The sequence below is a fragment of the Danio rerio genome, chromosome 12, assembly GCF_052040795.2.
Source record: "Danio rerio strain M-AB ecotype USA chromosome 12, GRCz13ab, whole genome shotgun sequence".
NCBI lineage: Eukaryota > Metazoa > Chordata > Actinopteri > Cypriniformes > Danionidae > Danio > Danio rerio.
Genome location: NC_141032.1, coordinates 21,912,975 through 21,939,727, shown reverse-complemented (window position 1 = coordinate 21,939,727; position 26,753 = coordinate 21,912,975). Strand labels below are relative to the sequence as shown.

At 34.3% G+C, this 26,753-nt stretch overlaps 1 protein-coding gene across 2 annotated transcripts in view; it reads right to left on the bottom strand.

Annotated features, from left to right (window-relative positions):
- snx29 (sorting nexin 29) overlaps positions 1-26,753 on the bottom strand; it is a 265,933-nt gene that overhangs the window by 11,125 nt on the left and 228,055 nt on the right. For both annotated transcript variants that reach the window (XR_015504021.1, XM_087276140.1), the window contains exon 20: positions 11,420-11,559. Coding sequence is in view for 1 of the 2 variants with exons in the window: in XM_087276140.1 (XP_087132266.1) it covers positions 11,420-11,559 (140 nt within the window). In the remaining variant the exon portion in view is untranslated. The remainder of the gene's footprint in view (positions 1-11,419; positions 11,560-26,753) is intronic.

Genomic DNA, 26,753 nt, shown 5'->3' with positions numbered 1-26,753 from the left:
CTGCAATGGTAAAGCAAAAATGGTAAAAACTTTTCACCATTACTTCTAGTCATCCTTGTAAAATGGTCATTTTATTCTTCATTCATCATTATGATATGCTACCAAAAAAAAAAAAAAAAATTACAGATTATTAACAATTCTGCTACTTTCTACTGTCGTTTTTTATGCAAAGTGATGCATTGCCATTTATTTATTTTTATATTTATTTCATACTTTAATGCATACATGTCACAATTTTTTGATCACAAGTTACAGTGAACACATTTAAAATGTTACAAAGATTATACTTACTATAAATTCACAATTGTATTGTTTTCACTGAATTTAATATCAAACAGATTATATTTGGGCTATTTAGGAACTTTTATACTAAATAAATCTGAATATATTTTTAAACAAATACTAAACACCATCATGCTTCTTAGTGATGGGCTGCAACTGGAAGTACATCCGCTGCATAAACCATGTGCTGTATAAATTGGTGGTTTATTCCGCTGTGGCAACCCCAGATTAATAAAGGCACTAAGCCAAAAAGAAAATGAATAAATAAACACCATCATGGTAACACGCATAAAATTAAATTCAAGAGTTTACACTTAGATATTTGCTTGACACTATAAAAAGGTTTGGCTTGGTGTCCAGGGAGAGAACTATGACTGCAGAGATTATTGAACCCATGGCTCCTGCCTGGTCAAGAAGCATGTAAGGGGGTACAAGATAAGTTATCTCTCAAGAGCTCCCCCTGGTAAAGGAGGAGAGGGGGAAATGGGGTGAATGTGGGGTATTCTTAAAAAAAAACAAAGATTAGGGAGTAAGTCTGACAGGCTATTTATAGTGAGTTTGGAATGATCCAATTGGTTTACTAAAAAAAGTGTCATTCAGGGAATACTGGAAAAGTCCATTTACAGTTATTCACCTTATATATAAGGCAAAGCTTACTGATTAACAGGTTATGAATTGTTATAATAGCACTTTTACTGTTTTTTACCATTGAAATCCCAGACTTTTTTACAGTGTAGATCGAGGATGTTTTCATCCATTTGGGAAGATTTTGAGTTTTAAATTGGCCACAACTTTTTTCTGTGTTATAGCAAATGGAATGATTTTTGGTGACAAATCTTACTTTGATATATATATATTGAAAAAAAAACAAAGGTTTGAAATATTTCAAAAACTCAACAAGGCAACATAATTGTAACATAATTTCATTATGTTAGTCACTGTTTTTGCCCCATTGACTTCCATTATAACAACATTTTTTTATTGCAAAGCCACCATATAATCAGGCATTCTTTATTGTTGGTTTTCCGTATTGGGATAAGATAAAATTTGTCATTTCTACTGTTGATCATCAGTTGCAGCGCAAAAAAAGCTTAGCTTTTAGTTTTATATGAAGTTATTTGGAGTATAGTGTGTGTGTGTGTGTGTGTGTGTGTGTGTGCTCTGAAACCTCCGCTTTCAGAACATAGTAAACATAATAAGTGTATTTATGCACGAGCACTATAACTTGCTGCTTTACCCCATAAAAATCCATATAAATGACAGAAAATTTATTGGACAGGCCTATCTAAAGGGTTAATGGTGCTAACTTGATAACTGAAGATTAACACTAAAAAATATAAATTCTGCCTCTTCCCAACAGGGAAAACCAACAATCTAGAAAACATGATTATATGGTGTCATTGGCTTCACAATAAAACATTTTGTTTTAATGGATGTCAACGGGGCAAAAACAGCAACTAACATAACAAAAGAGCAGTCAATTTGTATAATGCACAAACGTTAAGCATAAAACTATCAACAAATTTCACAACTATCCAGTCTCACACTTATTTCTAGGGCTACTAAGCTCCTTAAAACATCTTATCTTTGGTTATGTCTAATCTAACCTAATCTTGAGTCAAAACTACCACCAGAACCCCATCAAAACCAAACCAGTGACCCAAAGGGAGACCACCTTTGTTGGAAGCTCTTTGAAGAAGCTCTGCTCCGTAAAGATGCGGAGACCTCAAATGCCTTCTATTTCAAAGCGGAAGTCACTCAAAGTCTGAAAACGCTTTTTGTTTCACAGAAACCTCCTCACAAGAATGTCTTTAAAAAGACCTTCGCCATCCCCACTCAACACTGACAGCGACAGTCAGGAGATGCCAGAAACGCACACAAGAGTGGTTTTAACATGAAAGGATTCCCTCGTTGGCAGTGCTCGCTCACTGTAACCTCTGTGCGACAGCTTTCCTCTCTGTCTGTTTGCCAGGAGGCGGCTTTATTGGCATGGATGTATCATTTTCAATGTGTTTCAATGGCTGCGAGCAGCTACTCCAGGTCTGAAAGCTGCTTCCAGCACAGTAGAACAGAACTGTTAATCACATAAATCACACTGGCAAATTTACTGAGAATAAACACAGTTCCTGGAAAGCACACGTTCAGAAACACACGCAGTCACAGCTGGTAAATGTTGCACTGTATCAAGTCTTGGCACTGGAATCAATTGCATGCACTTTCAACTAAATTTATGAATCTCAATTTTAAAAAATGTCATTTTAATTTATTAACTTGACTTGAGTCAAAAACTTTATAACTGCTGCAGCAACAATCTTTTACCTGGTTTTTATTTTTATTTTTACTTTGTTTACAATTTAGATTAAAACAATGATAATTGGTATATCCAAAATTACCTGACTGACTTCATTTGGTCTTGTTAAAATCACAGTATTTTTGCTCACCACTTATGTAAATTACTATTTATAACATTAAGTTAGTTTTTAACATGTGTCTGTTATATTAATGTTGCTTAATACTCGTGTGAATAACTTTGTACCATAGACATATCATTGTTTTCCAGCTTGTGGAAAAGCTGTTTGTGAATCATGATGTTTTCTCATCACCACTGTGTTTTGGTGGTGTTTTAGTTTACATGTTACAAAAGTTACACTGCATACATTCATCCTTCAATAGGTTGGAGTATTAACATTGCTACAGGGGTACTAAATGTTTACTTTAAGTTTATAAATGTTGCTATTATGTTTTTGACGCTTTTACTGTAAACTGAACGGATTTATTCATTTTGTTTTTATAGTGTATCAAACATTTTTTTGATTAAAAGCATAGGACTGACTATAAAGCTGGTAAGAGCGAGGATATTTTTCAATGATTATTAACATACATTTTATCATAAAAATCTAATTGCTTAACTGACAGCTTATATGTTCTATAAAATTATGTTTTATAAAATTTAGTTATAATCAGGGCTGGATAAGTTAATGCGTTATTACAGCATTAACACATTAATTAATGCCCCCAATTAATAATGTCGTTGCTCAGTGGCTCTAAATTGACATACAAAATGAGTGGGATGTTGAGAAGTGCTAACTCTACAGGATGGTCATCATCATGGATCTTAACCAATTACAGCTTTGGGATAGGACTACAGCACTACTACTGCAGTGCTCAAATGAAATGGTGTACAACAGAAAAACAGAGGAATTACAATTTATGCATCAAGCTCTCATCCCTTCAGTTAGTTAGCAGCATATTTGACACTATTGTAATTATGAAAATATAATACGTCAAAATAGTCCTATTAAATGATCCAAGATGTGTTAATGCAGGGGTGTCAAACTCAATTCCTGGAGGGCCGAAGCCCTGCACAGTTTAGTTCCAACCCTGCTCCAACAAACTTACCTGTAGGTTTCAAACAAGCCTGAAGGACTCAATTAGTTTGATCAGGTGTGTTTAATTAGGGTTGGAACTAAACTGTGCAGAGCTGCGGCCCTTTTGTAACTGAGTTTGACACCTGTGTTTTAATGTAATGTAATGTTATGTCTTAAGTAAATGCAAACGGTTGAGAAAGAAAAGGAATGTCAGAGGAATTATTTGATAATTAGATGTATTTGCATGGACGAATCCCTCCATGGTGAGTGACATTTGCTGTAATGACGGTACTAAATGTTGCGTTTACACTTTGCCTGTGTGCATCAGAACCTCAGTTTCCAGTTGCAGAAGAAGAAAATAAACTAAAAGACACGTCCTCATGCGCAAATGTGTTCTAACGCAAGTCTACTATGTAAACAACAATTTTGATGACCTTAATCCAACTAAAGTCAACAGAAATCGAACTAAGACGTGCAAAGTTTATTAAATTTTAGTCATATTATTGAAGTGTAGAGCAGACATGTTAACACCTTAATCAATCTATTAATGTTTTGTAGTACTTTTCATTACATTTTGTAACACGACACAAGTACATGGCAGTTGTCAGGCATCTGTTCGCATTCATCAGTTTAAGAAATTAACTGCAGTTGAACTTGCCAAAAAATTTTAAAAACAAAACACCCAAAAACACATAGGGTGCTATTCCGAATATGAAATGTAGTTGTCTGAAACTCTAGAGGAGTTGAAATTAGCGTTAAAAGGGGTTGAAATAGCATTAATCGAACTATGTACTATGACATGTAAAACGGGATCATGAAAGGAACATTTAAAAAGCAACCCATGTAAACACCTTAAACATGTTATTGTCTTAATCGGATTAAGGCAAATAATTTGATTACTGATGTCTGTGTAAATTAACATGTAGTCACTGTTGGGTATTAGATGTGTGGCGTCAGCTTAGTGTGTCCTGACCCTTAAAGTGATTGCAGCTGTTTTCAACATGTATCTAAATACTAATAGTTTTAATAACTCATTTCTAATAACTGATTTATTTTATCTTTGTTATGATGACAGTAAATCATATTTGACTAGATATTTTTCAAGACACTTTTATACAGCTTAAAGTGACATTTAAAGGCTTAACTAGGTTAATTAGGATAACTGGGCAGGTAAGGGTAATTGGACAAGTTATTATATAATGATAATTTGCTATGTAGACTATCGAAACAAAAATTAGCCTAAAGGGGCTAATAATTTTGTCTTTAAAATGGTGTTTTAAAAATGTAAAATTGCTTTTTTTCTAGTCGAAATAAAACAAACAACACTTTCTCTAGAAGAAAAAAATATTATTACTCTGTTAAACATCATTTAGGAAATATTTAAAAAAGGAAAGGGGGGGGGGGGGGGGGGCTAATAATTCTGACTTCAACTATATATTTATATATGTTAATTTCTGACAAGTAGTTTCTATTTCAAACCATGTCATGGTAACAAAATGTACAGTATGTAAGTAAAAACATTTACTTTAGTGAAAATCTTATTCCAAACGTACATTTTTAAATTGGATAAAAATCATTCCAAAACATTAAAGGTGCAGTAGGTGATCTGCCAAATTGCTAAACGGTTAGCATATTATCTAAGATGGCAGGGGAGGGACTGTTTTTCAAAGTCACGCCTCCTGAAATCAAGTTGTTTAGTTTTATGTCTTACCCAGAATATAAAAATACATATAAATACATTTAGATTATTTACTTTGATCATTACTATTGAAATGTTAAGAGATTTTCAACCAGCACAACAAAAATTGTTTCAGAAAACAATCACCAACTGCACCTTTAAGATAGACAGACAAACTAACTCATTGACTGACTGATATATACTGTATATACTTAAAAAATATAACAGTATAATAGAGAATATTATAAAAGCCAATAGTGACTATACCGTCAAAGGTTTTTGTAACAAATGTGATGTTAAACTCTGATTTAACATCTCTGCCTAATCATACATAACATGCAGCTCTCTGTCCGCCTAAAAAGCAGCTGGACTCATCTGTCCTTAGCACTCAAATTATCTCCAGTCATGCCAAGCAAAGAGCCATTATCATCTCACAATGTGCCAAGGGTCTCTTTTAATTAAATCAGATTTGATGTGAGGGTAAAATAGGCTTTTTTTATTAATAATTTCCTGTTTGTAATCACGTCACGCTGCCAGATTCAGTGCTAACAATAAACCAATGAGATGCAGCGTGTGAAAGGAAGTCTGACCTGATAAATCAATGAGCCAATCAGAAAAGACAATTGGCTGGTAAAATGCAGGATGTGAGCAGTTCTGTAAGCAAATCCAATTTCCTGTTAACAGCTGAGAATTATGACATTTTAGAGTGCAAAGTGGGCAGTGAGGGATTTCAGCAAAATAAATAAATAAATAGTGTCACATTCACTAACCATCGTAATCTGGCTTAACCAGGTGCAGAAAAAGTCTCATGGGTATTTAAATGAAGTCACAGCCATTCTTTTCAGCACAAACACACCTGTCCATGCAAATAAGGCTTGAAAAGTTTGTAAAAGTGAGCACTGCTTGCTTGCTGTAATTAACCCTGTGCTATTACTGCCCACTAAAAGCAGGTGGTAAATAGGGTTTATTAAAAAGTGATGTTTATGTGCATTTTACTCATCGTGGCAGCAGTAATTCATCAAATGATGATAATGGAGAGTAAAGGAGGAGAGCATTGTAACGAGGCATATACCCAGACACTGTTCAGTCTAATGCATGTCTGCATTTTATAAAAGCTGCAAATGAAAGTTGTGAAGTGATACACAACTGGTCTGTAATATGACTAGATTTTAAATGTCTAAGCGTATTCCCTTAACCAAACTATCATTCACTGACCACTACAGTTATGTCATTTATGGGATTTCCTCCATGATTTTACATTTTTAAGCGTATTCTCTTAACCAAACTATCATTCACTGACCACTATAGGTTTATGTCATTCATATGTCATTTGATTTCCTCCTTTAAAAAAGTAAACAGAAGCATTTAGTCAGAGTAGTAAAATAAATTCTGTCAATCACTATTTTTGCTTGACCAATAGCAAGACATTGGGATGTGAATTCGGTACCCTAACCATGTAAGATTTTCTTACTTCCCATTGAAAAAATAGGTAGCACATTTTGATGACGGACTATGCTACCTATGAGAATGTGCTACCAGCGTAAATTTTGTTTTGAAGCTGTGTGATATGAAACTGTAACATTGTACCATTAAAATACAGTGTTACTAGCATAATCTGACATGTAGGATAAAATGTCATAAAAATGTTTCAAAATTATTATTATTAATTTTTTTGTAGATGTTTATTATTATGTGGTTTTGTTTCTCCAAAGAACTTTTATTCAAGATTTCTTAAAATTTCTTACAATTTAATCACCTACAGAATTGACACAGTCTATTCTACAGTCTATTGAAAATAATGGCCTTAATGTGGAATTGAAAGGTTCTTTGGATGTTAAAGGTTCTCCATGGGACCATCAATGGCAATTAAAGGGATAGTTCATGTTAGTAGATGCAGTTCATGTTAGTAGATGCAAACAAAAAGAAACGTATATATTTCAGCTTTATACAAGCTAAACGTGTTATTGCTTTGGTATGGAAAAATACCCAAATGCCTATTCTTGGACAACGGATAAAGGAAATATATGATAAACTTGCTCTTGAAAAATTTCAATATGTAATCAGAGGTAAAGCAGAGACTTTTAAAAAAAAAGTGTGTCCTCTTTTAGGTTGCTTTATAAATGGATAGACAAAAATTGGATGTCTTTGGAAAGATGACTGAAATTTAAAATTCAATGTATCAATGTTTATTATTATTATTATTATTATTATTATTATTATTATTATTATTATATACACACACACGCACATTGGTCAATTTATATGTATTTTTTAAATAAAGTATTGTATTTTATTTTATAGTTTATTTCAAATTTAACTTTTGTTTTGTTAGGAAAACAGAATATATTTTTGTTTATTTTTATCTATTTTTCTTTACATCAAACAATTGTATGTGTATTGCTTAAAGTGATATATTAACCAAACTTCTCTAAGTGTGATACGCCTTGCATAATAATGAAGCATTTTTGCAGAAGTAAATGAAGCTGATGGAAAATCAAAAGCCTGAATGTCCAAAATTAACATCCTGTTAGCACAGTAGGTTAAAACTGTGAACAATTTTTAACTTTAAAAGGGTGATCCACAATGTAATTTTAAGGCTTGGTTGTGTTTAGAAGATGCAAAGCAATGTGCGCTCATGTTTTATTTGAAGGAAATCATATTATTTTTTCATAAATCTCACTTTGATTATACACAGCTACTCAGCTAACATGAAAACGACTGAAATATTTCCTAGTTCCTCTGCCACCCAAAAGTGACTCTGATTGGTCATCGTCATAATGTGCTGCGATTCGCAGAACAGCTCCATGTCACGCCCGTACAAGTCAGTCAACCTCCTGCCTGCTCTCTAAAATAAAATCTGACAAATGTCTGTAAAAAGTGAAAATGGGGTGCGGATTCTATAAGAGACAATGCTTTTATGTGTGTCTATGTGTGTGTGAATGTGTGAACTTTCTGTAGACGTGAGTAACATGTGCGCCGGACTTTCTTTTTCTTTTTCTCTGATGCTCGGATTAAGTTATTTTCTTTAATATATCGTGACAGAAGAATAAAGTACAAGATATGGGATGCGACCTGTGTGAGTCTTAATTTATTTTTCTGCTGCTACATGAGTTAAGTGAGCTATCCTTTTTTTTTTTTAACTCAACGCGTTACACAACGTCTTGCACATATATCCGAAATATGCCTGTGTAAGTAATATGAATCATCCACATATCTTTTGCGACTTCATTATCTGAGAAGTAAAACGCATTGAAAAGCAGCCTAAAGAGAATCAATGCAGTCGCGCACACACATAGAGAGACGCTGCATGTGCTGGTGAAATGTGTGTGTGTTTACAGCAGTTTGACTGATAAATATGAATTTGAAGCTAAATCGTTTGTGGTGCACAACCACATTTCCCATTGTTTACATCGTTGCTACAGCATAGTGTTAACGCTAGACACTACATGCCATGATCAATTTTAACAATAAAAACACTTACAGGTTGTAGTTCACAGCTTCTGCTTTGAGGAGATTTTAACCGAATCCAGCACTGAACTGGGAGAGATTCTGGAAGCTGTTTTGTCAGATCATGCTTGTTATATATTTCATAATTCTCCGGCACTGATTGGACACATTTAAGCTCTCTCTCTTCTGTAACGTTACAGCGCCTCTGTCCACGGCCCTTAGCTGCGCAGTGTGTGTGCGCGGTAAAAGTACCTTTGTAATCTCACAAAGAGCGGAAGTATTTTTTGTAGTCCCCAAAATTCGTTCATTGTAGGCTTTGCTAAGCTAACTCTGTAAAAACGAAGGTCTCCCTTTGCATTGAACTTTGAGCTTTTTACACTCAGAGATGTTGTTTATGTTCACACAGCTACATTGCACACTAACTAAAGTTCAAAATATGATATCGTAGTGGACCACCCCTTTAGCTGAACAATGAAACTTTAATGTTGTGTGGAGAATTCGTAGAAGCAGAGGAAGTATATTTGAGTGTGGCCTCCGGAGGACTGGAGAATGATGGACAAGTGACAAATTCCACTAAACTCCACCAGTTAATATCAGCTGAGTATAAAAACTGGAGTCAGGAAATGTAAAGTTTGTTGCACACCTCCTTAATGTAATTCTTGAGTGGCATTAAGGATACTAGAATTCTGTTCATCGAATCATTTATTTGTATCCAATAAATTACTAATATTTTTGACATTGAAGAAAACCCTCTCCTGACCTTTTTTATTGAACATACATGGAATTGAATATATATTCCATATAAGAGTTTAACAAATGTTGGGGTGGGATGGCACATTCTAAAATATTATATAAGTTAATATTCTATATTGTTTGCTGGATTTTTTGATATAATTAAAATCAGTAAAAATCAAAGTAAAAAAAAAAGGGATAGTTCATTCAAAAATCTAAATGCTTATTATTTTCTTACCCTTTCTAAATGTTCTCATCTGTTCGAAGTTTCTTTATTCAACTGAACACTAATTAATATATTTTTAAGTAAGCTGAAAAGCTCTGACCACTGATTTCCTATAGTGAACAATGAAACAATATGAAACAATATGAACAATATGAAATGAAACAATAGAAAAACAATGTCTTCAGGTTTCTTCAAAATATCTTCTTTTGTGTTACATAGAAGAAATAATGTCTAACAGCTTTGGAACTGGAGGGTGAGTAATTGATCTTCGGTTTTGGGTGAACTATCCCTCTAAAAAGCAAGGGCAGAGTATACACAGGAATCAAATTTAAGTAAAATTCAATACCTTTAAGACCTTTTTTTAAAAAAACTCTTTCCATACATTTTAAGACCTTATAAGCACTTTAGGTTTCAACCAAAAACACTGGTGAGATGTTAACTCTAAATATTAATGTAAGAAACTAGTCCAAAACTAAAAAATTATTCATATACTGAATATAAATCTAGCTAATTCAGCAGCTTGGCGCCTATGGAACTGCAGAAATAATGGTGTTGCCTTGGTTACTGCAGTAAACAAAGCAGCATGCTGAAAATCTGGCAGGATTTTATTGATTTTATTACCTACACAGCATCCTGATATTCGCAGATTTAATTCAGGCAAACTTTAGCATACAACCATACATTGCTTAATTAAAAATTATATAAAAAGTTATACCTTGCAAAATAGCATTTAAGACTTGTTAATACTTTTTAAGGGCCTTACATTTCTCTACATTTTTTAATCAACTTTTAATTCTTTTTTAGGAGGGTGAGGATGAGTCAAAGAGTGTTTAGCTGCTTTGGGAACATGACTGAAATTACAGTACATTGGGAAAGAAATACAGATTCACATTTTTAAAAGTGCAATAAGGCTCGCCAAAAGTCAACTAAGCTTATTACAAACAAGAATAACATTAGAAGTGCTTTTACATAATAGAGGAATTGGTTTGCTGTTTCTTCATGTTTTTATCACATGCTTTCACTGACAATCCTATAATAAAATACTATCATATCCTAAGAATAAGAATAATCTTAATCGTAGGTATTTTACCAATACCTTTCAAGTAAAGTGTGTGGTGCATTGGGTATTTTAAATGTTTTATTTTTGTAATCAAATAGGTGACACTAGTTGTACATAAACATGCTTCAAAAAATAAAATAAAATAAAATTTAAATTAAAAAAATAAAGCCCTATTCCTAATTTCTTAAATGAAAAAAAGTATTTAACCCTTATTCACTAAACCACAAACATAATGCATTCTATAGTGGTCAACTCCTAAAATGTCAAAAAAAGATTACGTCTAATAATCAATCTCTCGTAATCAAACAAGTTTTGAGGGCTGTGAACAAGACACAATCTGTAAGTAAATTATGCACTCTTTCTGAACTTTTTTTTTATGGCCACACAAATGCGAATCCAGCCCGTTCATATAATTCATTCTAGAGCGCGGTTTCAATATTCAGCATGCATTTGTGACATTTGAAAGTTTGATTGCTTTGTCCTACTCGAGTGACAATTCAAAATGACATGCATCTTCCATCAAGGCACTGAAATACAGTGTCATTTAGAGTTCATGGATCTGAAATACATACAGTTGGTGGTTGTTGCATGTGGATTATTGTGTTAGTGCCTGTTGGTCTACTCACTGGCAGAAAGGCAGAAACTGCAGTAAGGTTTCCTTTGTAGGCTGGGCAGTGAATTCAGGCAGTGTCTGAATAAGTTTATTCATCACCATTCGCAGGTAAGACTGCAGCTGCTTCCTCCTCTCCTCCACAAACTTGGCATCCTGCAAATTCACAGACATATACACAAAATTCAGATTTGCTGACTGGATAAATAAAAACTTTGTCATTGTTTACTTCTCTATAATGTGTCATTTTAGCCCTAGTAAATAAGAAATGTGCTTCAATGAATTAAATGTGCACTTTTAGTGTCCTTCAAATATTTAAAAGTACAGTATCTTCTTATATGATATTTAATCCACAGATATAAATGGTCAAGAATTTCATATGTAAAAATTTAAATTTCTTGCACAGAAAAAGCCTTTTTCTTCATAAGTCACAACGTTTTCATAAAGAGTTATAAAATAAAACAAATTTAAATAAAAAAATAGAACAATTAAAAATACAAATATAAAAGTAAAGCTAAACAAACAAAAAAATACGAAAAATGAGTTTTGTGTAATAACAATGGAATGACACAAGGACAAAGTACTGAACTGCTGAAATGCATTTAATACTTTTTTGGTGATTGCAACTTAAAGACAACTCTAATATAGAGAATTAAGTGACATGAATTGCTCAGGTGTGAATTTTTGTAGCGAATGTAAAAAAAATTTATGGTTCTGTGGATCAAATCTGATGTTTAATCTGTATTTTATATTGGCTTCAAGTAAGGTGATTGGCTCAACCAATCTACAGCTTGACTTTCTTTCTCTGAAACATTTTTCTTGGCTGTATTTTGAATCATATTCTTGAATAATTGTCTTGCTAAAATGTTTCATCATCATCACCCTGCTAATGTAGTTGTTGGACTGAATAAGCAAATATTAATTCACAGCAAGGAAGGTCAGAGTGTTGCTGAAGAGCTACAGAGAAAGGTCACACTTTATTTTGATGGTCCGTTTGTTGAATTTAAGTTACATTTCATCTACATGTCAACTAATTCTCGTTAGACCATAAGTAGACTGTTAGGTTGGGATTAGGGTTGGGGTTAAGGATAGTGTAAGTTGACCTGTACTTGCAAGGTTTCTTATAGTCAGTGAAATGTCTGTTTAGCAGCAGTATCAACAGATATTAAGCAGACAGTCAACTAAAGGCCTACTCACAATATGCTATCCGAACCGTGCCCAGGTCTGTTTCCCCGATCGTTTGAGAAGTGTGAGTGGGCTTACTTGGGCTTTGGCGCGGTATGCTTGTACTGTGAGTACAAAACGCGCCAAAGCCCAAAACTGACAGCGAGACGTGACTTTTAAGGCTCGAGTGTATGTGAGTGCGGGCCGTCGGGGGAAACGGGAGGGGGGACAAGCATGCTTTGGCCCGGTTCAAGGCAACTGTACATAGTGAAAGTATGCCCTTATTCTCAAATGTACCATCAAAATAAAGTGTTACCCAGAGAGATTTCAGTTGCTGTCTGGGCTTTCACTGCCTTTCCACACCTTCCTTTCTTCATGTGTTTAATACTTTTCCTTGTGCAATTTCATTTTATTACACATAACTTCATATGCAAACTAATTAGTTTTGTTTTCTTTGCATACATGGATTTCTTGAGTTGTAACCAATATTCACTGAAAAAATATATTTTCTGAGAAAAATTGTGACAAGTTAATGGTGACTTGAATATTACATATATTTAATATATACTTAAATACTATATACTGTATTTATTTTTTATGATTTTAGCTATATGTATAAGGAAAAAAACAAGATTTCAGCTACAAATCTTTAATGTTCTATTAATGAAAATTCTTCTTCTTCTGTACATAAACAGCAAATAGTTTAGTTTCATATTTTTCAAATAATTACCCTTTATAAAAGTATGCTTTACAATGTACACAAAACTACAAGTATATTCACATGGATTAAAAAAGAATTCTTTTATTCAGCTGAATACAAAAAATATATATATTTTGAAGAAAGCTGTAAACCTGTAACTACTGACTTTCAATAATATATATATTTTTGCTACTATGGAAGTCAATAGTTACAGGTTCACAGCTTTCTTCAAAATATCTTCTTTTGTGTTCAACAGAACACAGTAAATAAATCTAGAATAAGGATCACAAGTTGTATGAAACGACCTTTAGAATACTTTTATATCCACATATTTTATAAATAGCCATGGGAGTTATTCTGACTGTTCAGACTGGTAGATTGTACCAAATGTCAGAATGTCTGTTCTAATATTTTACAATCCTTTTTGTAATATATTTATATATACTGTAGCTGTCTATATAAGAGGCCCGCTAAGCCCTGAAAGTGTTCTTTTTAGGGAGGGTTTTCACCACACACTGTAAAGAATGCTGGGTTCCACGCAATTTCTTCATGTTGTCCACACACAAATCAATTAAGTTAACTTAATCATTTTAACAAAAATAAGTGGATTGAACACAAAACAATTAAGTTGTCCAAAAAAAAAAAAAAAAAAAAAAAACAAGAATTGTGTTGTTTCAAATTTTGATTAAGTAGTTAAAACAAAAAGCAAAAGTAATTTTTTGAGTGCAGTGGAAGTGTTGTCATTAACAATCTAACTACAAATAAATAAGCAAAACAGAATATTTTGGTATAAACCAGACTGTGAATTTTGGAAATTATTAAATCTACCTTTTTTTTTTTTAATAAAGATTGGCTTTTTGGACTTTACAGCACTGGAATCAATATTCATAAATAAATGGATCCAATCTGTTATTATAGGTAATACATATCAGAACACTGATATTCTAATGAATGTGTTACAATATGATATGCTGTTTTTACCCTAAGCATAGGATTAATTTGACAGTTTTCAAATTTCACATGCCCATTCTAATAGTGTATTGTTTAATTTTTTTTTCATAAAATAACAATAACAGAATAGATTTACACATATTTCAAAGTCAAAACACTTAACTACACCCAAAACTTATTTGAAATGAGTTAAAACAACACAATTCTTGAGATTTCCTTGCGACCAGTTAATTGTTTTATCTTTAATCACTTAAATTCATAAAGTTAACTTAATATGTGGAAGCCTGAATTTTTACAGTGTATGATTTCCTTTAGTAAAGTTATTAAAATGCAAACTTACAGCACAAACAAGAGCCTATTTACTTTTACCTTTTTTCCTTAATATATAAAAGCATACAAAGAATACAAAATCTCCCTTTGTGTTCCATCTACCCTTTTAGTTCATCCAATCATGATAATATCTCTCTAAAACCTTTTTCATTGCGGCTTGCATTGACTTTTCAGCATCAAAACCTCAGCATCTCGACTGTACCCAGCCTATCAAGCTGATGGGTAACCAGATCAAAGTCAGCACTGTGGCGGGGGTGACATCAAAAGCAAATGAGAAAGAACAAGGGACAGCGGGAGAAAGATTGAAATGTTATTAATGTCCCCTTGATGGCTGATTAATTGGCCCTGATGCTTCAGTTCTCACATCTGTACGTGCGTGTGTGTGACATCAGTTGTTTCTCATGTGCTAAAGGGAAAGCGACTACTCTAAACTCTCTTTTGACACCCACTTAAACAGAGGCCAGCAGCTCAATCACCCAATAATAATAAAGAGGGTTAAGCAAGTGTGTGAGTGTGTCATCTAAACCACTGTCACCATGCATTTCAGCATTAGTGTGTCGCCAGGGCATGAAGTTCTAATAGTGATCCATCTCCAACAGGCATGAAAAGGCATAAAAGTTGATTATGATATGGGATATGTGGAGGAGATCACTGCTGTCAGATTAGTTTATCCAAGAGGGCTGTGCCTGCCAGGGCAATTTAATGCTGTGGCCCACATCAGCCATCTCAGAACTGGCTTTAAAGGTGAGAACCATGACACCAAGTAGAAATGCTTGCTCTTTGTGCACTTTATTGCAAATATTTGTACATACTATTGTGTGTAAAGTACTTTAAAGGATTTTCTAACTCAAGAGAAACACCCATTGGTGGAAACTGAAATGAAGCAGGGACCCTGTTTAGTGTCATATACTGTATCATCTGTATATTAATAGCAAAGTTTTTGTAAATGTTTACGTAAACAAAGTTGCTGAGACTTGTATTTCAGCATGATGGTGTTGTAACATAACTGGTAACATTTATATTGTAACATATATGTTGGAGGTAAACATTCCGTTCAACATTCCATAAAAACGGTCTGGGTTCAATTTCCAGGGCAATTTAGATCACTCGGTGACGAAAAGTCTGGCCTAAAAAAATTCCTGCTGACAAGTAACGAGTTTGGGACACTTCACAGAGCTGTCCTAAACCACTCTCTGCCGACTTCAAAAGAACATGGCAGATAAGATAAGAGGAGACAAACCCATCCTTAGTCAGCTTTTGCTCACAGAAGAAAAAGACATTCCTCTCCAAAGTTTTTTTATTTAAACAAAGACATTTAGAACCCAAATCTCTTGTTTAATTACACTTAACTTTTGTAATGTGTACCATTCCTCATAGTTTATACAAATTCGTACTTTTAGGCCCTTTTTAGTTTAAATAATGTAAGGACTTGAAAAATTATGTTGATGTACTTTTAAACCCCCCATGTTTGTTACCGATGGGTTTCTGCTGACATTTTACAACACATGATGCATAGAGCAAGATAATAACTCGCATTGCTTTATTCTTTAATTCCCTGCATTAAATGCCTTTCTGCATGCTTTGGGCGGACACTCAAATTTCCATATGAGCAGCCTCGAGACAAAGGAAGGTTTCGCGCTCAAACTTTGCCCTGAACTCATTGGTCAAGAATGCTGAACGGGTCTTCACGTGACCCGCAGGTATAACCAGACTGCTCCCAAACATCTGGGCAGAGAAGATCCGAACAAAGAACCCATCAAAGGTGGTCCCTTTTAGGGGCCAGTGGCTCTTCTAAGCCGCATGGACTTGGAAATTTTACTATGAATAAATACATACAATATATTATGTCAAAATAGTCCTAGTGAATACTCTGAGACTTATTGTCTTAAATAAATGCAAATAGTTGACAAAGAAAAGGTATGTGGATTGGTATGTTAGATCCAAGCATTCAGTGATCATAGCTGTTCAAACAGCAAACAGACAGATCACTCACTGAAAAACATGTTTTGTAGAAATGTATCAAGAGATTACTCTCTATTTAATTTAATCAGCGCAGACAAGTGTTAATTTTATCAACAAAAATGGCTTGATGCAAATAAAAACTTGACAGGTCTGCTGCAGTAAAATGTGACTAAATGTTTAAAAGATTTTCTAAATGTATTGCTATTCTCTTTAATTGATTTTGAGCTGTTTTAAAAGCATGAGCATTTGAGTGCATGGTTAAAAACTTGCCTAGAGCACAATCGCTGTTAAAACTAAGCTCACAATCGATTCAAAATAGAAAAGTGATGAATTTTGAAAATCTCCTAAATTTCTTAAATGTTTTTTCACCACAGCTCCATTAGTTAGGCTAGTTGTTTTTGTTTGTTTCTAAAGGGCACCTATGATGAAAATAAACTTTTGGAAGCTGTTTGAACATAACTGTGTGTAGGCACGGTGTGTCCACTGTAATATTGGAGTGATAGAAACAAAACAAGTCTCTTTTAATTTCCCAAATCCCATTTATTCTGAGGCCCACCACAACTTGAGGTGATGTACCCACTGAATTAATTGACAGGCACCATGTTTCTATAATAACATGTAAACACATGTCCACAGAACATTTTATTGCAAATAAAGTGAGATTAAAATATTTGTTACAACTCTGTGATTTTATAATCTTTATGAGTTTAAAATATTTTAAAAACTGAGCATGTTTGTAATAAAGAAAAGAAAATCGCTACACTATGTGATTCTTAACCAATATAATCACCACAGCAGCGTGCTAATATGTGTGTGTGAGTGTGCGTGTGTGTGTGTGTGTGTACTGCAAATGGCATTTGCATGTTATTTATTGCTTTAAAAAGACTTGAATAAAAGAAATCACAAATACATTAAATAAACTTACTTGGTATTTTTAATTAATGAGCTGTATTTCAGCTTCACCCGAGTTTGTCTCTATCACTGACTGCTGTTTATCTGATGTAACGCATGATGAGAAGCGGACACACACATGGGAATGGTGGGCAGGAAGAAGCAGCTCATTTGCATTTAAAGCCGCAGGATACAAAAGCAGATACACTGTACTCAGACACCAACATGGGCATATTCTGGAGTCTATAATCAATTATCTGATGGGTATTTTGAGCTATAACTTTACAGACACATTCTGGAGACACCAATGGCTTATCTTACATTTTGTAAAAGAGGTAAAATAGGTGCTCTTAAAGCAATCAAAAGCAAAGTGTTACTTTTTTGTTCTGCTTTTCTAATCCTAAAAAAAAACGTTCATTTCAGAATATTTTATGAACAGGAATTTCCAAAAAACAGAATGTACTAGAAATGCTATTTTTTTAATCTCATATTTGATTAATGTAATTAGTCTTTTATATGTTTACACTTTTGTTTTTTTAATTAATGTAACAACTTTTAAACAGCAACTACCTGTAAGTGTATGCCATTTTAAAAAACATCATCTATGAACTGGATACAACTGGCAAAAATATGCCACTGTTTCTTTGAATAAAGATAATGTGATATGACAGAGACAGAAAAAAAAAAAAACTCAGTCAAAGTTGTCTCAGTTAAAACACATTTCAAGTTTGAGTATGTATTATGTCACTAATTGGATTCTATCAGGATAACAATATATTAAAACACCTATTCACCAAGGGAGCATTAAGGGCCAAACACCTTGATAAACAAGCAAAGCACATACACACAGACGCACAAGTGCATTACTAACAGCTATTACTTGCAGCTTCAGCTAGACCTTCAGACAATCTGTTAACACAAACACCCGCCCGCAATTCACACAAACAACTCGTGACGAAACCAACAACAAGCACTTCACAATCTCTTAAAAGAATGAGTGTTTCTCTCTGCAAATGATTTCTCAGGCTTCTGTCTTTGGGCCAATTTTTGTTTCTCTGCTTAAACGACAGGCTTCTTTCCAAATTCCTCAAAGCACAGTACTGCCGATCGCCAGTGTCTGACAGCGACAAGCAGTGAAAATCTTTGCCAGACGCTGCCATTTAAGCCAATAAAGACGTGCTGGAGTGCTTCTCCATCTTCACAGGCTATTGTCTGGACCAGCTGGACAAGCTAGAGCCTTGCAGCGAGTTTTGTCTGTGTTCACTTTTGTAAAATCGCATGTTTGGACACGTGTGCAGATTTGAATGAGGGAGAAACTTCACCGAAAATGACAAAGTGTGAAGGTGATTCAAGCCGGTACAGCACAATCCGTCAAACTCTCCCTGAGAATTAAACAGTTCTGAGTGAAAGAGGTGATTTATCATGCTGACCATCCCACTGAAGGCTTCTGTAAAAGTGTTTGGATGTGGCTTTTCAATCTGGGAAATAACCTTATTCATGCTACAACAAAAAGGCGGATGTATTTACTTTAGTTTATTTATTTCATGTATTCTGTACAAAATACATAGTTGCTGACTGTAACTGATGACAAATTCAGTCATCATTTACTCACCCTGGTGTTGTTTCAATGCTGTTTTCAGTACTTTCTATTTCATCCCACAAAAGGAGAAATTTGCAGAAATATCCTACTCATGGTTGTCAATATAAGAGCAGCAAATAGAGACCAATATTTAAGAGTTTTGTTTTTGTTTCACTTAAAAACTGCTCCTTTAGTACGCTATGAGTCCAAAAAGTGGTAAAATTGGATTTGTTAGTTAAACAATGTGGCGCAAAAAGTGAAAATTAGGGTTGCGCTGGTTTGAAAATAGCAACAAATCGTGCCATACATGCCTTGCGCCCTATTGCGCCAGGTGTATTATAGGGCTCATAATCTGAAACCGATTTAAAATCACTTGAAATGACATATCAGAATAGAAAAGATCAGATTTCATGTGGATTTTGTGCTGTTCACAGTCATTACAAAAAAAGGTGATAACGAAAACAAATCTGATTTAAACCACATTTGCCTGCAGAGTGAATGTAGCCTATGAAAACCATTTGCTAAATTATAGATTAGTAAATGAAGATGAATAAAACATTAAACAGAAAAGCTCAGTCAGATGACTTTCAGAATGACAGATACACATCATGATGTTGTATATGTAGTTATGTCGTGTATATATAATATTTTGTTAGATTTTTTTTATCAACTTGTGTGTCAGTTAGAGTTAATTGTGGAACTTGAACATGGGTTTCATGATCATGAATTTGTGCAAGAAGACTCACAGACAACGACAAGATTTTGGTAAATAATACATTACATTTAAGTTAGTTTTGTGCTTAATCCCATCAAAAGTAATCTTTTTTAAAATGCTGAAAAGGATTGTTGAACCCCAAGTTTAAAGTTTCTCACCATTTCTATTCCACTATTGGTTTAGACTTCTGAAGAAAGAAACTTAAACCAAGATTGAAGAGTGAGTAAATCATCTAAGAATTTAAATTTAAGAGTGAAGAATCAATTTAATGCTGGTCTCTATTACTGCCATGTGCTACAAGAACAACATTTTTTGTTTTTAATTACTGTGGTCTGAAAAGTAAAATAAGGGCAGTACGACATTAGAATAACACCAGGGTGAGTATATGATGACTCATTTCATTTTTAGGTGAACTATCCCTTTGAGGCATATCTGTGCTAATTAACCAGGTATGATGTGAGAGGTTAATTACAAGCCTTTCACGTGCATTTGCCAGGCAGCTTTATCCAAAATGACTAACAATATATACTGAACATATATATTTTGCCAGGTTTCCTGGAAATTAAACTTTTGACCTTGCGTTTGCAGGAGTCATACTAGGACTGAGCCAAGTTCATAAATAAAGACTTTGAACTGAAATGGCCATATCCCACAGCAATTCACAACAAGTTGTTTATTTAAGAGAATTAATTGTGTACTATTAAACAATCATGTTGATCTACATCGACAGAAAGCAGTGTAGCATCAAAACCCCTTTTTACGCTATTGGTACCTAAAGCTACTGTGCAGTATGTAACATTTAGCACTGTAATGGTTAAGACTGCATGCTTTTTTAACCCATTGATTACACCAGTAAATAGATTGTCCAGTGTGTCACATGATCAAAGGCTAAAATCTAATTTGCTTTCCAGCGATGACAGCTGAGTAAGAGAAAGACGCATGTGGCGCTTGTTATAAATGCTGCTTTCAAACAAATACTGTTTGAGACATTTAAATTCACATAGCAAAACATTACATGACCAAATTTACTCTATTCTCCCAGTTATACATCCACTTATATTATATCCACTTATAAAATTTTACTGCACTTTTTTTTTCACTTGTCAACAAAAAAGGCAGTGAGGTGTACCTCGCGTTTTTAGAATGGAAATGCGAGTTAGGTGTGATCGGCCCCTAATGTGGTCATTATTAAGTTGTTAGCTTTTCTAAGAATACAAAAATCAGATATTTTACAATATAATTATGGCATTTGTCAATAATTGCTAAAATATTTAAAAAAAAATTATATATGCTTAAATAATGAAAGTAGTGTTGCTTCATTTCATAAATGACATATTGCTATAGAGTCATTGAAAAAAAAGTTTAAAAAGACACAAAGTTAATTCTAGCTTAGGAACTACTAAATCCTCCTTTACAATAATTTAATGTAATAAAAAACAATGTGCTAACAACTTATTTGGCATTTTAAATACACATATACACATATACCTCATCTTTTCTTTGTGGTAAGACTTATTTGAATTAGTTTTAATCTAACTTCCTAACATTAAAATTCAGACTTATTCAGAATAGATTCAGATAAATACCATCAATTGCTATATCTCAACTCAAAACAATTTAGAAGTAGAAGTAGTGTTATTTTAGCATCACAAATACTACTATGTATTGTTTTTAATATTTCGAATTAAATTTGTGTTTGTTTTCCCTTTTATTTCAGATATTTTGTTGCATGCTTTTGTCATTTGTAGTAATTCCTATGTCTCACATTTTCTGCAAAGAAAAAAGCTGTACATGCATCAGGCATGTTGCATATGCATACAAACTCAGGGAGTCATAATTTATTCACTTTGAATAGTGAAAGCAGAAATGGCAAACACTGCATTAATGAGAACAGGGCAGATCCTCCTGGGGCTGTCATCTTTAATGCAAAGATAATGTGGAGTTCAATTAAAGCTGCGCCCAAGAAGCCTGAAGAGACAACAGACTGTCTTCTATTTCTGTGCCTCCATCAACCTTTTGTTTAAGCCAAATGGTGGTGAAATCAATAATGTATGATTCAGGTAGCCGGTACCATAATGACCATGTGTTATGAACCATTAAAAAAACTTTTCAGAGTCTTGCACTCAAGAAAATATGGATACTAATGTCTCAAACCAGGTGTTGTGAAAGGCCAATGATGAGAACAAATGGGTCAGTAAATGTACGAGGACCTGCAGAGAGTCAGTGAATAATTCAGCACACAGCAGAAGGTGGGTCAGATGAGGAAGTCTCAACATACACTCAAGATTTATGCTAGAAAAAGAAACAAATGACCAAAGGACTACCCACGAATAAAATTCAAGACAACAACATTGTAACTTTATTAAATGTGACTTTGGAACACAATGTCATTGTTGCCATTTTTATCTCATTTATTTTATGGCAAAAATAAGCTTTACATCAATGTATATGCTTTTTTAGGACAAGATAATATTAGGCAGAGAAACGACTATTTAAAAATCTGCGGGTTAAAAAAACATTGTTTTTAAAAAGCCCCAAATATGGTTTTTGAAAATGAGCTTCCATGCAGTTTATAACACAGCACTAAGTGACTGTAAACATCCAGCTGACGTTTAAATCTGAAGGAGCACCGTGTTTAAAACAACTGATTCTTTAACAAAATAGTCAACTCAGAGTCAAATAAATAAAAATAGTGTTGGGTTCGAATCTTTTGCCTGTCGACGTTGAAATGGTACCATATGAATTACAGTTCATATGGACCAGTTTCTTCTTCATCTGCGTCATAAGGTGTCAGCATAATTAAAAAAGCTGTTTGTTGTAACTTGTCGCTCCACACCGCTTGTAATAACTTATCTATTATAGATCAGCGCTTGTACTATCTCTCAGGTTTGATGTTTATGGGCTATTCACAAACCGTGTCCAAAACCATGTTGAAAACATGACACGTGCTTCTTTCTTTACCGATTTAAATGTGCAATGTACTCAAGATCCTATGACATTGTGTGCCACTGTGTGAATTAATACTGAATGTGTGTCGTTGTTACTTGGGGTTAAGGTTAAGAATAGAGTAATTTTCTGGTGTTTAACTCCACTGCTTTATTGCATTCCTGCATTGAGCTCTTACATACTCTCTGCTACTTCCTAGCCGTGGCAGACATTTCTCTCTGTCTTGCGCTGAACCCAGTCGACCAATCACAACAGACATGGTCATCTGACTAATCACAGCAGATTAGCCTCATGCAATGACTTTGCATGCATATCAGCCTTTTGTTAGAGCCCCCCCCCCCCCCCCAACACCAAAAAATGACCTTTTATCATTCAAAATAGGGGCTCTTTAAAGCAGTTTAAATGAACCGCTTAATGCATATTACTAATCAGACATCAAGTTCTAATACGTTTACAGTAGGAAATTTTAGGAAATTTACAAAATGTCTTAAAATAGGATGTTCTTTATTTATTTTTCTAAAGATTTTTGACATAAACATCAAATCTATAGACATTTTGACCCATTCAATGTGTTTTTGACTAATGCCAACTTACTATTGATGCTGGTTTTGCCTGTTTGTTGTTAAGTCTTGTTATTAAATATTGTTAACTAATGTAAAAATGTTAGCTCAGTCAGAAATAATACTTCTGCACCACTCCAAACCTATTAGATTTCCATTTATCTTCAGAACACAAATTACAGTGAGACACTTTAATGAAATCAGAGAACTTTCTGTTCCTTCATTGAAAGTCCATTTACCAAAACCTCAGATTTTTTGAAACAGCCATTAAGAAATTAAACAATAAATACATATGAATTGAGCAGTTTAATGAAAGTCTTCTAAAGAGCCATGAGCACTTTATAAAAAAGCAGATAAAATAATTTTTATTTATGTATATGACCACTTATCGGAGGATATGAAGAGTTCTGATGCAAAAAGGAGACAGAGAATAATGCTCATTTCTGGTGTTGCATTACTTTACTTTAAAGAGCATGCAAAGGATCTATTATTTGCCATAAAAGTGAAACTGCTGAACCTACACAGAAGCATGATAAAAAAGCTCATTTTAGATGAAAATTTTAGACGGCATTCAGAGGTTTTTGCATCTGAACTCTTCAGACCCTCCTAGATTTGGACAAAGAAGCTCTTGGATGCTTGCTTGATCTATTACAAGTTTTTTTTTTAATTAATTTTTTTTTTTTACTTAAAACGGCACGTTTTAACTTCTGCAAGAACAAACAGTTGCATTTCTACACATTTGTGCCAAAGGCGGGCTTGCTATTGCATGCCAGGGGCAATCGTGGTTCTATTGTCACTTCTGGGGCTTGATTGGGCATGGTCTATGAGCTTTCTTTGAGTCAAGAGCAAGTTTTTTTTTGCACCCTAAGTACCTTATGCCAAAGTGGGCAATTGGAGCTGAACAAAGGCCACACGTTTACCGAGTCAGAAGATACTTAGCGATGCTGCTCATTGTTTTCATATAATTCGACTGGCTGGCTTTTAACACATTTAAAATAATTTTTAGCTCAAAAGTTTTTTTTTTTTTTTTATGCTTTTTAAATGCGCTGTGGGACCTTAATCTTTCCTCCAACAACTATTGATTTTGAAAAGTACGAAAAAATGACTTTTATTGACATTATTAATAGATTGAACTGATATATTGTCTGCAACCCAGGCTGAAGAAAGCAAAATATGTCTCAGGAGCTACATTTTTTTTTTTTATTTAAATTTTTGATTTCACGGATCCACCAGAGGCTGCTGTGTACGCTTTTTCAGATCTCCAATCGACCAATCCCTCCATCCTCTCCCTTCCCCAAACCCAACCAACAGTGTTTAAAAAAGCACCGATTAACCCACCCACCCACTTAAAAAACTCTGTAGAAAAAGAAAAGCCCCCTTATTTACCACATTTTTAGATTTTACCACATTCTCACCCTGTTATTTACTTGTTCTTTTTATTTTTTAGCTTTTGTGTTAGTCTCGCCTGTTTCTGCAATCGTTCTTCACCGGACTCAATGACCATTGATGGGGTCAACACCATTCTGCATCTCAAGTCCGCTAGCGTACATGTCGAGCTAACGGACAAGCTGGTAACAGCGGAAAAGCTGTCGTGCAAAGAGGAACAGCATCATACCGGCCCACAGCATTTATTTTAAAGATGAAATGCAACCATAAGTACTTTTGACTGCATATTGCAATTCATAAATAAACGGAAAAGACATGTGAATCAGAGCATATGGAAACTGTTAATTAACAGATTTTTTTTGTGTGATTTTTTTTGTGTTTAAAGGGGTGGTCCACAATGTAATTTTAAGGCTTGGTTGTGTTTATAAGAAGCAAAGCAATGTGTGCTCCTGTTTCACTTGAAGGAAATCGCGTTATTTTTTCATGAATCTCACTTTGATTATACACAGCTACTCAGCTAACATGAAAACGACAGTCATATTTCCTAGTTTCTCTGAAAGGCTCACCCTTAAGTGACTCTGATTGGTCATTGTTATAATGTGCTGCGATTGGCAAATCGGCTCCATGTCACGCCCGTAAAGCACGCGCTTTTCTGCTGTGTAAACCTCAGTCAACCTCCTGCCTGCTCTCTAAAATAAAATCTGAAAAGTGTCTGTAACAAATGAAAATGGGGTGCGGCTCCTTTAATAGCGTTTGCATGTGCGTCTATGTGTGTGTCTGTGTGTGTGTGTGTGTGTGTGTGTGTGTGTGTGTGTGTGTGTGTGTGTGTGTGTGTGTGTGTGTGTGTGTGTGTGTGTGTGTGTGTGTAAATGTGTGAACTTTCTGTAACAAGCGCATGTGCGTGGGACTTTCTTTTTCTCTGATGCTCGGATTAAGTTATTTTCTGTAATATATCATGACAGAAGAATAAAGCACAAGATGTGGGATGCTACCTGTTTGAGCCTGGATTTATTTTTCTGCTGCTAGCACTGTATTTTTTTAACTCAACGCATAACATGACGGCTTTCACGTGTATCCGGAATATGCCTGTGTAAGTAATATGAATCATCCACGTATCTTTTGCGACTTCATTATTTGAGATGTGAAACGCATGGAAAAGCTGCCTGAAGACAATCAGTGCAGCCAGTCGCGCGCACGCACACACATAAGAGACACGAACGTGCTGGTGGAGTGTGTGTGTGTGTGTGTTTACAGCAGTTTGACTGATAGCATTACCCATTGTTTACATCATTGCTACAGCATACCGTTAACGCTAGACACTGTACATGTCATGATCAATTTTAACTAATAAAAACACTTACTGGTTGTACCTGACAGCTTCTGCTTTGAGGAGATTTTAACTGAATCCAGCACTGGACTGGGAGAGATTCTGGAGCTGTTTTGTCAAATCATGCTTGCTGTATATTTTATAATTCTCTGGAACATAATTAATATTGAACTTTAAGCACTTCTGTCTTTGTGTCGTGTCCTTTGGAAGCCTAAATACAGAAACGGACAAAGCTCTGTGGAAATAGCAGCGTTTAGACACATTTTTAGCTTAATCTAAGCTACAACGTTTTAGCGCCTCTGGCCACGGGCCTTACCTGCTCAGTTTGGATGCGCAGTAACAAACTTTTGTGATCTCACAGGGGGCGGAAGTAATTTTTGTAGTCCCCAAAATTCGTTCATTGTAGGCTTTGCTAAGCTAACTCTGTAAACACCAAGGTCTCCCTTTGTATTGAACTTAGAACTTATTACATTCAGAGATGTTGTTTATGTTCACACAGCTACATTACACATTAACTAAAGTTTAAAATATGATATCATAGTGGATCACCCCTTTAATTAATATGGATATATATTTTTATCATTTTTTTAACATTCTGCAGCATCAAGGTTTTGGGTAAGAAAACTTGCAGATTTAAATATATCTTACAAAATGTATTTTTTACAATGCGAAAATATCAACATTATTGTTCTGAAGAGACTAATGGATATAGAACAACACTGCTGGTGAGTAACTAAAAAGTAAATAATAATAATAAAGTAAAGGGTAATTGTAAATTTATAAAGACCTACAGCAAATGCTTTATATTGTTCAACATTTTCTTGAATATAGAGCTTTTT